The sequence below is a fragment of the Ceratotherium simum genome, chromosome 31, assembly GCF_057802395.1.
Source record: "Ceratotherium simum simum isolate JZ-2026a chromosome 31, ASM5780239v1, whole genome shotgun sequence".
NCBI lineage: Eukaryota > Metazoa > Chordata > Mammalia > Perissodactyla > Rhinocerotidae > Ceratotherium > Ceratotherium simum.
In genome coordinates, this window is record NC_141930.1 from 19,423,491 (window position 1) to 19,438,128 (window position 14,638).

General features: G+C 34.3%; 1 protein-coding gene across 1 annotated transcript in view; it reads right to left on the reverse strand.

The window, feature by feature from the left end:
* Nucleotides 1-14,638, reverse strand: part of MCMDC2 (minichromosome maintenance domain containing 2) — a 38,535-nt gene that overhangs the window by 7,137 nt on the left and 16,760 nt on the right. The window contains exons 10-13 of the mRNA XM_004436252.3: nucleotides 13,134-13,300; nucleotides 6,449-6,628; nucleotides 3,554-3,696; nucleotides 3-112 (exon numbers count right to left, since the gene is read on the reverse strand). Of these exons, the coding sequence (XP_004436309.1) occupies nucleotides 3-112; nucleotides 3,554-3,696; nucleotides 6,449-6,628; nucleotides 13,134-13,300 (600 nt within the window). The remainder of the gene's footprint in view (nucleotides 1-2; nucleotides 113-3,553; nucleotides 3,697-6,448; nucleotides 6,629-13,133; nucleotides 13,301-14,638) is intronic.

A 14,638-nucleotide genomic window follows, 5' to 3' on the forward strand; every position in this document is an offset into this window, starting at 1 on the left:
ACCATATTTCAATGTGAGAGATGTTTCAAATAATAAGGCTGCAATTAATACATCTTCTTTAAGCACTTTATTCCTTAAGTTCAGTCGAGCATGGGCTTCAGATAGGGAAACTCTAAAAAAGAAAATTGATGCCAATCAAAATATGTTGATGTTATAAAGATAATATATTTTGGTAGTAACAAACCAAGACATATGTGAACATAAGCTACACCTTAAAGATCAGCATATTCTTACTTTAAAACAAATTTTAATTTCTTTTCAAAGCATTTTTTTCCTACCAATTATTCCAGAACAAGCAAGTATCCTGACTTATTATCAAAGAGTTGGTTTCCACCCTGGCTGATATTTATTATTCCACACCCGCCGCCACCGCCCCCCCCACCCAAGTTCTATTCAGATAAATACACAGTTGGGAAAATTAACCTAACTATAGACACATCCTCGGTGTTTTCTTCCAGTTCTTCATCTATTTGAAGTCCTCATAGAAACTTGAAACTTCAATGTTGGAAGAGATCTGAGGGATCAAAGTTCTAATTCCCATCAGATAATTGAATCTTCTCTACATCTCAGGCTACTTATTGTCCAGTCTCTTTTGAACTTTTCCTAGGATTCACTAGAAATCATAAGGCAATCTATTCCTTTATATTTTATTTTTAAACTAGCTTTGATTACCTGAAAAAAAATCTCCCTTAAGCTCTCATTAGGCATATGCTATGTACTTGAATGATTGCTGGACTTGGCAATCAGAAAACCTCGGCTAAGTCTCTAGAATTTACTAGCTGTGTGACTTTGTATAAATCATTTAATTTCTGAGATCTTTTTGAAGCTCAGTTATAAAATGGGGATAATAATAATTCATAGGGTTATTGTAATTTCAAATAAGGCATTTGAAAATTTGGGGACTCACCCACAAAGATTATATAAATGTAAGTTGAAACTGGTTTCACTGCAATTTCCACCCACTAGTCTTCTGAGATTACAGAACAAGCTTAATACTTCTTAAATGTAACAGTTCTTTAAGCATTCAAAGACAACTTTTCTAGTTGCCCCATGTTTTCTTTTCTCCAAGATAAGTATTCCTGGATCCTTTAATATGTCATGAGACATAATTTTCAGGCCCCTCACCATCCTGGCTACTCTCCTTGTGACCAGATTTGGTTAATATTCCTTTTCAGTACAGTACTGCGGGTATGACTGACCAGCAGAGCAGACGTGAGGCAGAACTAGCATTTTCTTACTCTTGATACTATATATATTCTATAATACAAACCCAAATCACAGTATTATTAACAGCCATATTACATTGTTTACTCATAAAGAATGAAATAAGTCTTTTTCATTTTAAGCTTTATCGCCCTTTTCCTATCCATTCTTACTTGTACTGGGGGAGGCTGGGACCTAATCGAGAACATTACATTTATCCTATTAATTTTCTTCTTGTTAGAGTAAGATCATCATTCGAGCCTGTGAAGATCTTTCCAGAGTTGTTCATTTACAAATTTGATTATCATGTTCCTGATGTCCTCACCCAAGCTCCTTCTAAAAGTGTTGACCAGGACAGAATATATATATACACAGCGTTTCAAAGAGAAGAGAGTATTGTTCAGCTCCACTTCTCTGGAAGCAAAGATGTGTTATTAGGTAACTGTCTACAGAAGTAGGAGAAAAATTCAAGGTTTATGACTCTTCTGAGTAGTGGTTCATTTATTTTGCTATTTCATAAACCTCATCTCCACCTCTAGTGTTTATTTCTACAATGGGAAAAAGTACAGTTATATTAAAATTAACTCTGCTTAATTTTTGGATCAATATGTCAAATGTAAACTGAGACTGTGTGACTTTAAATAAAAAATATCTTTTTCTACAGAGAAAAAACATTATGAGAAAATAGGACTTTCAAAGCTTTTAAGCTTTGAGTATTGAGTATTTGAGTATTGATATATTTTGAATATTACTTCAGAAAATGGAAACCATTATCAATTGTTTACCATTTTAAAACATCACAGTTGATTTCTATGTTGTCTAATCTTTAGCATATTTTTTCAGCTCTATGAAGATAAATATACAGTGGGAGAAATTAACTAAACATATTTATTTCTTATAGACCTAAAGTTGATATTTCCTGCCAGTCCTTCACTTGTCTTATTTTATATTGCAGTTATAACAAGATATTTATTTATTTAATGGATTATTTTACTCCTGGTCCTACTTCATAATTTGTTTGAAATCATACATTAATCTGTATCAAATGAAATAATGGTCTATCAATATGGGACTGTTTAAATTATGGTACAGCCACATCAAAACACAGTAAAACTGTAATGCAGCAATTAAAACAGAATGAAGTAATTCTTTATGTGCTGATAATATGATATGTATAGCATGCATGATTCATTTGGTCAAAAAGAGAATATCTATCCATATGAATATATATATTTCTATATAATATATATTTACATTTATATTTTTAATGTTTTGTTAAAAAAGAGACAACAAGCCCAAAATGGAGTCACTTGTGCTAAGCCCCACAACAGCAAACCAAGACTTAATATCTAAGCTAATTACAGTTTCACCCTCTCCCAGGAATGTGACCTTTAACCAGTCAATCTAGAATTACCTGGTCAGCACTAGTGAGGTCATCTGCCTTTTAGACTCCCACCCTTACCCCAGAGGAAGGTGACTTTGCCTGAAACAATATACTCTTTGTTAGAAACTTCCTTTTCTGCCCACTTCTGTCCATAAAAGCCTTCCATTTTGTACAGCTCCTCAGAGTTCCTTTCTATTTGCTAGATGGGATGCTGCCCGATTCATGAATTATTGAATAAAGCCAATTAGCTCTTCAAATTTACTCAGTTGAATTTTGCTTTTTTAACAGTTTAAATAACATATTCATCTAAAAATATGTAATATATTCAAATAAAATATGTATTTAGTATACAGCACGTATTTAACTTACATATTTGTATATGCGAGTATTTGAATAATTTCTGGAAGGATACACAAAAACTGTTAACAGTGATTATCTCTAGGGAGTGGGATAGGAATGGGTAGGGTTAATAGGACATTTTACCCATCATTTTAGACTTTTCTTTTACTATGTCTATACTTTACTTGTATAATAAAAATTAGTTTTTTAACAAAACTTTTTGAGGAACAATAATAAATGAGTCTACTAAAGTATTTAAAAGTACAAAGAACAATATACTTCAGAACAATTTTTCTAGGTTCAACTACAAAATACCTGGAATGTAAGTCACATTTTAAAAAACAATCATTTGCATTTGAAATCATAAATTTTCTCATACACATGTCATACAGGAGGTCCAATAAAAAATTAATTTAGTGAAAACAAATTATTGGAAGTTCAAATTATGTAACAATATAACAAAAGGAGTTGTTAAGTCACCTTAAATTCTGTTGGAACAAGGTAAATTATAAACCAACCAATGAGGAATCAAACAAAGAAAAAAGTGAAACAGATAAACAAGTAAGTCAATTAAACACATCATTTAAAAGTCAATACTGGCTTTCAGATTTTGCAATGAATACCTACAAATATTTTAATGCAGATGCTGACAGTTTTGATCCACATACAGAATCTGTTCTGATTCTGCGACTTGCTAGATAATAGCCATGAATCATCCTTTCTGCCTCCAAGCTGAATTCTACCTTCAAATTCTTTGCAAAAGCCAGCAGCTAAATTAAAAAGTGTGAAAATTTTATGAGATTCAAACTTTATTATAGAATCTAGATTACAAAAATCCAAAGTATATTGTCATTTTATTTTTAAAAGTTTGCATATTTTACTGCCAGCAAAATTGATTAAGTACAGGGAGCCATCCCAAAGTCACTGAGCACTTTAAATCAGTCTTTCTTATACTTGTAAAGAATACTAAAGTTTACCCAGAATAATTTCTTCCTCCCTCTTAGTGCAGAAATGTTCTGTGCGATGTATCTGAATGACTTTCAAGTCTTTGCTTTCCCCAGAATAAAAGCTCAGTCAGAGACTTTCAGTGGGAGAGCTTATTTCCCTTTGAACAGCTTTAATTCTTTCACAGTTTATTTTCTTATAACTTTCTCTCATTGGCCCTAGAGCTACTTGCCCTCCTTACTTCTCTTCTTTCCTTTTAAAGAAGAGGACTGAATGCTAGCAATGTGGGAGGTACTGTGTTAACTATTAGGAAGGTGGGCCTTGGAGATTAAATAAAATTTTGGGTAGAGAATAAGTCTTCAACATAATGATTTTCACTGTTTTCTCTGAGTTTTGTGCTTTTTTTCTTTCTGAGTGATTCCCAGTTCCTTAAGTCCTTATTCCATGACATAATTTCCAGATTTTTCACCATCTTAGTTGTTTTCTGCTTTTTCAATTCATAGAACCGAAAGGAAAAGTTAACCATAATAAACTTGCTATTAACTATAATATTTATATTTTAAATAGAACTTTTTTTAAGGATCTAGATATGTCCTGGGTTGGATATGATGTCTTCTTTATTCTCCTTTACTCACGGTTCTCTCCAGGCCTTCAAACTGGATAATAATACTATTAATAACATCAGTAGCCCTCTCTAGGTTTTACCCTATGGAGGCACAGTCTTGTGCCACCTACATTCCCCTTCAGCAAAGGACTTGTTGCCCCAGCTACTGAGAGTGCTGTCCGCCTTGGCCTCCAGTTGTCAATTTCTTCAGGGATTGCCACAGGACAGCCTATATCAAATGACTGATTGAGGTGGAAGTGGAAGAATGGTGTTATAAAGCTCCTCTATTTCTGTCCAAAGCAGGACAACTCTGGTGGGTCTCTTTAGCTCCAGAGCTCTTTGTGGGGCCAGCAGAGGCTATCTTTGGGTCTGCATCACAGCTTGACTCCTTCCTTTGCCCAATCCTGCTTCCTTCTCCCTTCCACAGGTACTGATAGAAGAGCGCTCCCTGATAAACACTGGCACACTAAACTCCATCTCAGTTGGCCTCCTGGGGCCCAGGCTGCAACATATTCCATCCAATCTGTTTTGTGTGACAAACATTTTCACTATTTTACTAGCCTAGGAAAGTCTACAACTGTTCTCTCAAGTCTGACGAATCAATTATAAATTCTTTTGCCTGAGCTTCAAGGCTTATTGTAAGTTTGTGAATCCTAATCCTGATGACTCCATAATACAATTTTTGCTCCAGTCAGGCAGATCTTCTCAAAGTTTTCCATGTATATTTATTTCTACTTTTATGTCTTGGCTCTTTTTTTTTTCTGTCTAGAATGCCCATCCTTCCTGTCATCTAAATCTTACCTTTTCTTAAGGCCTAACTACAGTCTCACCTCCTCCATGAAGCCTTCCTAACTCTTGCATTCTACTTGATATCTTCCTTTCTGAATTCCTAAAATACTTATAGTTAGCACTACCCAGCACTTTGTCTCTTGTTTCATGTATCTTGTTTTTATCTCAATTAAATGATAAACTATTTAAAGAAGAAAATTTATATTTCTGTGAGAATATAAAAAACGAGAAATAGGCTCATATATACAAAGTATTCAGTAAATACCTGACTAATTAATACATCCACAGATTTTTTTGTTTTTAGGGAAAAACTAGGCAAAAGTTTCTCCTAGGTCATTAGTGTGTCTATATATTTAGTACCCTGATTCTTAGAGACTAACTACTTTATTCTTATATACTAAAGCAAACAAACAAAAAGACCTTATTGTATCATAAATATTGTTCTTTTCCTGTTCTACTCTATGTGAATAAACAATGCTCATAATTCATTTTTAAGTCCACCTCACCTTTCAACCTTTTACCCATGCAATATGCTTATAAGGAAGGCAGGTATGAAAAACAAATTTAATGACCCATGGATTCCCACTTCCCAATATTCCTTACCTTTATCTATCCAACCTAGGTACTTTAACTCTACTGTGGACAGATTTCTGAATAGTTAAAGTTAAAAGGGCTTCACTTGTAAATACTTGAGTACCTTTAATAGCTATGAAAATCATCACTACATTTACATCATCTACTCTCAGGTTCTCTGAACCTGCCAGACATGTTTTCATGTCACGACACTAAAATGGGTTAGTGAGTCATGATATTCCCTAAAGTCAGAATTCTGACTTCATATAAAGGAAATCCCTTTGAATAGTCTGTAAAATGTAAATAACTTTATACAGCCTCTCATCATAATTTTCTATAGAAATATTCTATTTTAGTTTTCTTTTCATTGAGCTTATTTAAGCTATGGTGATATGGACAATGGTGCAAAGAATAAATTCAACATTCTAATATCTATGTCCTTATACAGTTGTTTATTTAATAATAATCCTAAATACTTTCTATACAATCTCCTTAAAATGTTTAAAAGCTGGAAGCAAGTTGGAATAAAAGAAACCTAAATATAGAAAGTTCTATTCAAATTGAGAAACATTAGCACAAGTGTTCTTGGTAATCATTTTTCCTACCTTTACCTTTTCAAAATCTTCAGTTGTAAACTGTTTAGAAGCTATATAAAGCAGCCCTTCAGGATCAATGGCTTTCTTTAAAGTATGTTGCACAGTAGGAAGAAGTGGGTGGCAAGGAGATGATTCACTGCAGTTAATCAATAATACAAATGCCTCTACAAGATTAGCTGGAATCAAACTGCAATCCTACATCAAATGAAAATGTAAAAGGCAAACATTAAACTCCAGCATTTTCACAAACATTTTGGAAATAATTATAAGTTATGTATTATTTATAATTATTATTTAAATTATTAATATATTTATATACTATAATATAATCAAATATTAAATTATAGAATTATAAATTGTTACTTTATTATTTTTTATTATTAATTATTACTTATTATTTAAAGTGATTTCTGAATAGCATGGGAACATTGTGGTGACTAACTTTTAAAAAATTCTCTTTATTATTAGAAAGCATTGGAAATACAGCAGACGATATGGAAGAGAAAATTAATGAGCAAAGGTATACAAAGCTTTGAGCAAGATGATAAACAGACAGCCAGAATCAGAAAATGACAACTCTATATCAGAATAGATTAGTAAACACTTAATTATAACATAAAGGCTAAAGGGAAAGAAACCATTAAAAATAACTATAACCACTTTAATTTGGTAACAAACTCACAATAGAAAAAAGGATAATTTGTGACAAGAAAAACATAGAAGGGAAAGAGGAAAAGGACAGAATGTGCACAGACAAATGGAGATAAGATGCTATTAGCAAAAAAAGTACTATCTCATCTATGAGATCTTTTATACAAATCTCATAGTAACCACACACAAAAAAAGACTCAGAGCAGAGTGACAAAACTTAAAAAAAGAGGAAACTGAGAGACACGTCACAGAAAACCATCAAACTGAAACAGCAGACAGAAACACAAGGAAAAAGAAACAATAGAAATATAGGCCAACCAGAAAAAAAAGATAAAATGGCAGTATTAAGCCCTCATACATCAATAATCACCTGAAATGTAAATGGATTGAATTCACCACTCAAAAGACACAAAGTGGCTGGATGGATTAGAAAACAAGACATAACAGTATGATGCATCCAGGAGATCCATCTCAGCTCTAAAGACAAACATAGGCTCAAAGTAAGGGATGGAAGATGACATTCCAAGCAAATGGCAACAAAAAGAAAGCAGCTGTAGTCATACTTATATTAGAAAAAAGAGACTTCAAGCCAAAAAAGATAACAGGAGACAAAGTTGGACATTATATAATGCTAAAGGGGACATTCCACCAAGAAGACATAACATTTATTAATATATATGCATCTAACTTACGAGGACAAAAGTATATAAAGCAACTATTAACAGACCTAAAGAGAGAAACTGACATCAACACAATAATAGTAGGGGATTGTAATACCCCACTAACATCAATGGATAGATCATCCAGACAGAGAGTCAATAAGGAAACATTGGCCTTAAATGGAACACTAGACTAGATGGACTTAATAGATATATATAGAACATTTCATCCAAAAGAAGCAGAATACACATTCTTTTCAAGTGCACATGGAACATTCTCAAACATAGACCATATGTTGGGAAACAAAGCAAGTCTCAATAAATTTAAGAAGATTGAAATCATATCAAGCATCTTTTCTGACTACAATGGTATGAAACTAGAAATAAACTACAAGAAGAAAGTTTCAAATATGTGGACACTAAAGAACATGCTACTGAACAACTATTGGATCAATGAAGAAATCAAGGAGAAATAAAAAAATACCTCGAGCCAAATGAAAATGAAAACACAACATACCAAAACCTATGGGATGCAGCCAAAGCAGTACTTAGAGGGTTGTATATAGCAATACAGGCCAACCTCAAGAAACAATAAAAATCTCAACAATCTCACACTACACCCGAAAGAACTAGAAAAAGAACAAACAGTAGTAGAAGGAAGGAAATAATAAAAATCAGAGCAGAAATAAATGAAATAGAGACTAAAAAGACAATAGAAAAGATCAATGAAACTAAGAGCGAGTTCTTTGAAAAGAAAAACAAGATTGACAAACTCTTAGCTAGACTCACTTGGAAAAAAGAGAGGAAGCTCAAATAAATAAAATCAGAAATTAAAACAGATACCACAGAAATATAAAGGATTATAAGAGAATACTATGAAAAACTATATACCAACAAATTGGATAACCTAGAAGAAATGGATAAACTCTTAGACTCACACAACCTCCCAAAACTCAATCAAGAAGAAATAGAAAATCTGAAGAGACCAATCACAAGTAAAGAGATTGAAACAGTAATAAAAAACCTGCCAAAAAACAAAATTCCAGGGCCAGATGGCTTCTCTGGTGAATTCTACCAAACAATCAAAGAAGATTTAATACCTATTCTTCTCAAACTCTTCCAAAAAATTGAAGAAGATGGGATGCTTCCTAACTCATTTTACGAGGCCAACATTACCCCGATGCCAAAATCAGACAAGAACAACAACAAAAAAAGGAAAACTACAGACCAATATTGCTGATGAACATAGATGCAAAAATCCTCAACAAAATATTCATGAATCGAATACGACAATACATTATAAGGATCCTACACGATGGCAAGTAGGATTTATTCCAGGGATGCAGGGATGGTTCAACATCCACAAATCAATCAATGCGATACACCACATTAACAAAATGAAGAATAAAAATCACACGATCATCTCAATAGATGCAGAGAAAGCATTTGACAAGATTCAACATCAATTTATGATAAAAACTCAATAAAATGGTTATAGAAGGAAAGTACCTCAACATAATAAAGGCCATATATGAGAAACCCACAGCCGACATCATACTCAGCGATGAAAAACTGAAAGCTATTCCTCTAAGAACAGGAACAAGATAAGAATGCTCACTCTCACCACTCTTATTGGACATAGTATTGGAAGTCCTTGCCAGAGCAATTAGGCAAGAAAAATAAAATGTATCCAAATTGGAAAGGAAGAAGTAAAACTGTCACTATTTGCAGATGACATGATTCTACATATATAAAACCCTAAAGAATCTGCCAGAAAACTATCAGAAATAATCAACAACTATAGCAAAGTTGCAGGGTACAAAATCAACATACAAAAATCAGTTGCATTTCTACACACTAATAATGAACTAGTAGGAGGAGAAATCAAGAATACAATCCCATTTACAATTGCCACAACAAAAAAAATACTGAGGAATAAATTTAACCAAGGAGATGAAAGACCTTTATGCTGAAAACTATAAGACATTGTTGAAAAAAATCAAAGACGACATAAAGAAATGGAAAGATATTCTGTGCTCATGGATTGGAAGAATTAACATAGCTAAAATGTCCATATTACCTAAAGCAATCTAAAGATTCAATGCAATCCTCATCAGAATCCCAATGACATATTTCATGGAAATAGAACAAAGAATTCTAAAATTTATATGGAACAACAAAAGACCCCAAATAGCAAAAGCAATCCTGAGAAAAAAGAACAAAGCTGGAGGTATCACACTCCCTGATTTCAAAGTATAACACAAAGCTATACTAATCAAAACAGCATGATACTGGCAGAAAAACAGACACACAGATCAATGGAACAGAACTCAAAGCCCCAGGCTGGCCCCATGGCTTAGCGGTTAAGTGTGCACACTCTGCTGCTGGTGGCCCGGGTTTGGATCCTGGGCACGCACTGACACACCGCTTCTCCGGCCATGCTGAGGCCGTGTCCTACATACAGCAACTAGAAGGATGTGCAACTATGACATACAACTATCTACTGGGGCTTTGGGGAAAAATAAATAAATAAATAAATAAAAATTATAAAAAAAAAAAAAAAAAAGAACTCAAAGCCCAGAAATAAACCCACACATCTATGGACAGCTAATTTTTTTACAAAGGAGCCAAGAACATACAATGGACAAAGGACAGTCTCTTCAATAAACGGTGCTGGAAAAACTGGACAGCCATATGCAAAAGAATGAAAGTAAACCATTGACTTACATCATACACAAAAATTAACTCAAAATGGATTAAAGACTTGAATGTAAGATCTGAAACCGTAAAATTTCTAGAAGAAAACATAGGCAGTACACTGTTTGACATTGGTCTTAGTGGTATCTCTTTGAATATCATGTCTCTTCAGGCAAGGGAAACAAATGAAAAAATAAACAAGCAGGACTACATCAAACTAAAAAGCTTCTGGGGGCCGGCCCAGTGGCGCAAGCGGTTAAGTGCGCGCACTCCACTGTAGCAGCCCAGGGTTCGCTTGTTCAGATCCCAGGCGCGCACCCACGCACCGCTTGTCAAGCCATGCTGTGGTGGCGTCCCATATAAAGTGGAGGAAGATGGGCATGGATGTTAGCCCAGGGCTAGTCTTCCTCAGCAAAAAGAGGAGGATTGGCAGATGTTAGCTTAGGGCTGATCTTCCTCACACACACAAAAAAACTAAAAAGCTTCTGCACAGCAAAGGACACCATCGACAAAATGAAAAGACAATCTACCAATTGGGAGAAGATATTTACAGGTTAATATACAAAATATATAAGAGAACTCATACAGCTGAAAAACAAACAAACAAACAACCTGATCAAAAAATGGGCAGAGGATACAAATAGACATTTTTCCAAGGAAGACACACAGATGGCCAATAGACACATGAAAAGATGTTCAACATCACTAATCATCAGGGAAATGCAAATCAAAACAACACTAAGATATGACCTTACATTCGTTAGAATGGCTATAATCACCAAGACAAAAAATAACAAATGTTGGAGAGGTTGTGGAGAAAAGGGAACCCTCATTCACTACTGGTGGGAATGCAAACTGGTGCAGCCTCTATGGAAAACAGTATGGAGATTCCTCAAAAAATTAAAAATAGAAATACCTTATGATCCAGCTATCCCACTACTGGGTACTGATCCAAAGAACCTGAAATCAAGAATCCTAAGAGGGCTGTGCACCCCTGTGTTCACTGCAGCATTATTTACTATATCCAAGAAGTGGAAGCAACCCAAGTGTCCCTCGACCGATGATTGGATAAAGAAGATGTGGTATATATATACAATGGACTACCACTCATCCACAAAGAAAAACAAAATCGTCCCATTTGCAACAACATAGATGGACCTGGAGGGTATCTTGTTAAGCGAAATAAGCCAGAAAGTGAAAGACAAACATTGCATGATTTCACTCATATTGTGGAAGATAAACTAACACACAGACAGAGAGAACAGTTTGGTGGTTACCAGAGGGAAGGGGGGTGAGGGGGGTGGACAGTGAGCACAAGGGGTGCAGGGATGCATTTATATGGTGACAAACAATAATGTACAACTAAAATTTCACAATGTTATAACTATTATGACATCATTAAAAAAAAGATGTTCAACATCACTAATTATTAAGGAAATGCAAATCAAAAATACCATGAGATATCACCTCACGCCCATCAGAAAGGCCATTATTAAAACAACAAGAAATAACAAATGTTGGAGAGGATGTGGGGAAGAGGGAACCCTCACACACTGCTGGTGGGAATGTAAATTGGTGCAGCCACTATGGAAAACAGTATGGAGATTCCTCAAAAAATTAAAAATAGAAATACCACATGATTCAGCTATTCCACTTCTGGGTATGTATCCAAAGAACACAAAAACACTAATTCAAAAAGATATATGCACCCCTATATTCACTGCAGCATTATTTACAATAGATAAGACTTGAAAGCAACCTAAGTGCCCATCAATGGATGAATGGATAAACAAGATGTGGTATATTTATATACAATGGAATATTACTCAGTCATAAAAAAAAAGATGAAATCTTGCCATTTCCAACAATGTGGATGGATCTTAAGGGTATTATGCTAAGCAAAGTAAATCAGACAAAGACAATTACAGTATGACTTCATTCATATGTATAAGATAAACAAACACACAGATACAGAGAACAGATTGGTGAGGGGAAAGGGTGGCAGGAGTTCGAAAAGGGTAAAGCGGCACGTGTATGGTGACAGAGAGCAACTAGACTTTTGGTGGTGAATACGATGCAGTCTATACAGAAGTCAAAATATAATGATGTACAGCTGAAATTTATATAAGGTTATACAACAGTGTGACCTCAATAAGAAAATTTTTTTTTAATAAAAAAATTAAGGGGCCAGCCCTGTGGCTTGGCAGTTAAGTGCTCGCACTCCGCTGCTGGCGGCCCGGGTTCGGATCCCGGGTGCACACCGACGCACTGCTTCTCCGGCCATGCTGAGGCTGTGTCCCGCATACAGCAACTAGAAGGATGTGCAGCTATGACATACAACTATCTACTGGGGCTTTGGGGGGGAAAAATAAATAAATAAAATCTTTAAAAAATAATAATAAAAAAATTAAAAAATTAAAATGCTCTTTATTGAGTATTTTCTAACACATTATTCATTAAAGCCTCCCCCACTACCTATTTAAATAATAGTTTCTAGTGAGCAGACATCTGCTTTGCATGACTGAAAAACATAAAAATTTTCAAACAACTGTGTAATTATTTAGTTCTAGTACCTGATTAGTATAGAAATGGGTTAATAACAAAACATTAAAAACAACAAAAACATTAAGGTTAAAATCTGTGACTAAATTTCCCGAACAACATTCTAACAACAAAATATACATATACTTTACCATCTGACCAATAAGAGCATTGATTTTCTGTGTATTTCTCCTTGAAGATGAATCCATATCAACAAAAGACCAAAAACTGCACTGAACTGGAAACGTCATTTGTTGATCACTATCATCCCCAAACTTCTTTCCTGGGATGTATACTGTGATGCTTCTGCTTTCCACAACTAAGTCAGAAGACATGAACTGTTTGTTATTTAAGTTCATTTTGGTCTATAAATCTACAAATTAGTAACAAACATCATTATATAGAATTTTACTGTCTAAACTTTGGATAGTAAAGACAAAAGTAAATTTGATTGTTTTGTAAGATATGGCTAAATTAGAGTATCTGCCATAAAAAGAACAAGGCAATAAAAATATTTGAATGTTTACGTGCCCCATTACTTAATGAGAACCAGTGGCCCAAAGCATGTAGCCGGAATTGTGGTCAGTGTTTGGGTGGAATAGGCAGATGGTTAGGAGACTGGTCTTATAGTGCAGGCTTACAAGAAAGACTGAAATTAAGCCATGTTCTTTTATGCGGAAAAAAATAATAAAAAGCGGGCCTCTATATGGGAGTGAAAGAGGAATAGATTGAGAGAAAATATGAACTACAAGGACTGGGCAAAAATATATCTCAAATTTAACATGTTCAAAACCAAATTCATCATTTCTCCTCCTCAAATGGCTCTGTGTGCATTACTCACAATTAGGGGTATCACCATCCACCCACTTAAAACCAAAACAAAAAAATGTGGAAACCTCCTATTCTCCTTTCTATCCTTCCTTCACCCCTTATATACATTTAATCTATGGATTCAGTCCTATTCCTAGGACTCTATTTTCCAAGTACTTCTCAAATTAGTCTTCTCTTCATTCACGATAACAGAGTCTTTTGTGTACATGTTTATCTTTCTCTTGGGTCATACGTTAAACATATATTTAACTCTATATAAACTGCCAGAACAGTTTGCAAACAGTTGTACTATTTTATACTCTCATCAACAATATATGAGAATTCCAGTTTCTCCGCATCCTTGGCAACATTTGTTGTTGTCAATATTTTTAATTTTAGTCATTTTTGTAGCCAGGGCCAGCTACATAATTTGTGGAGCCCAGTGTAAAAATAAAATCTAGGCCTTTTATTCAAAAATTAGGAGAAAAACTGCTGTTAAAACTACTAATATATAAACCTTTTCCCTTTAAAAAATATTTTATTACTTATAAAATGTAATAGGGGCGATGTGGAGAAATTAGAACCCTCATGCATTATTGGTGAGAATGTAAAGTGGTGCAGCCACTATGGAAAACAGTTTGGTGGTTCCTCACAAGGATAAACACAGAATTACCATATGATCCAGCAATTCTACTTCTAGGTATATACCCAAAAGAGTTGAAAGCAGGGACTCAGATACTTGTACAACAATGTTCATAGCAACATTATTCACAATAGCCAAAAGGTATAAATAGCGCAAGTGTCCATCAACAGATGAATGAATCTTTTTTAAAGTGGTATATACATA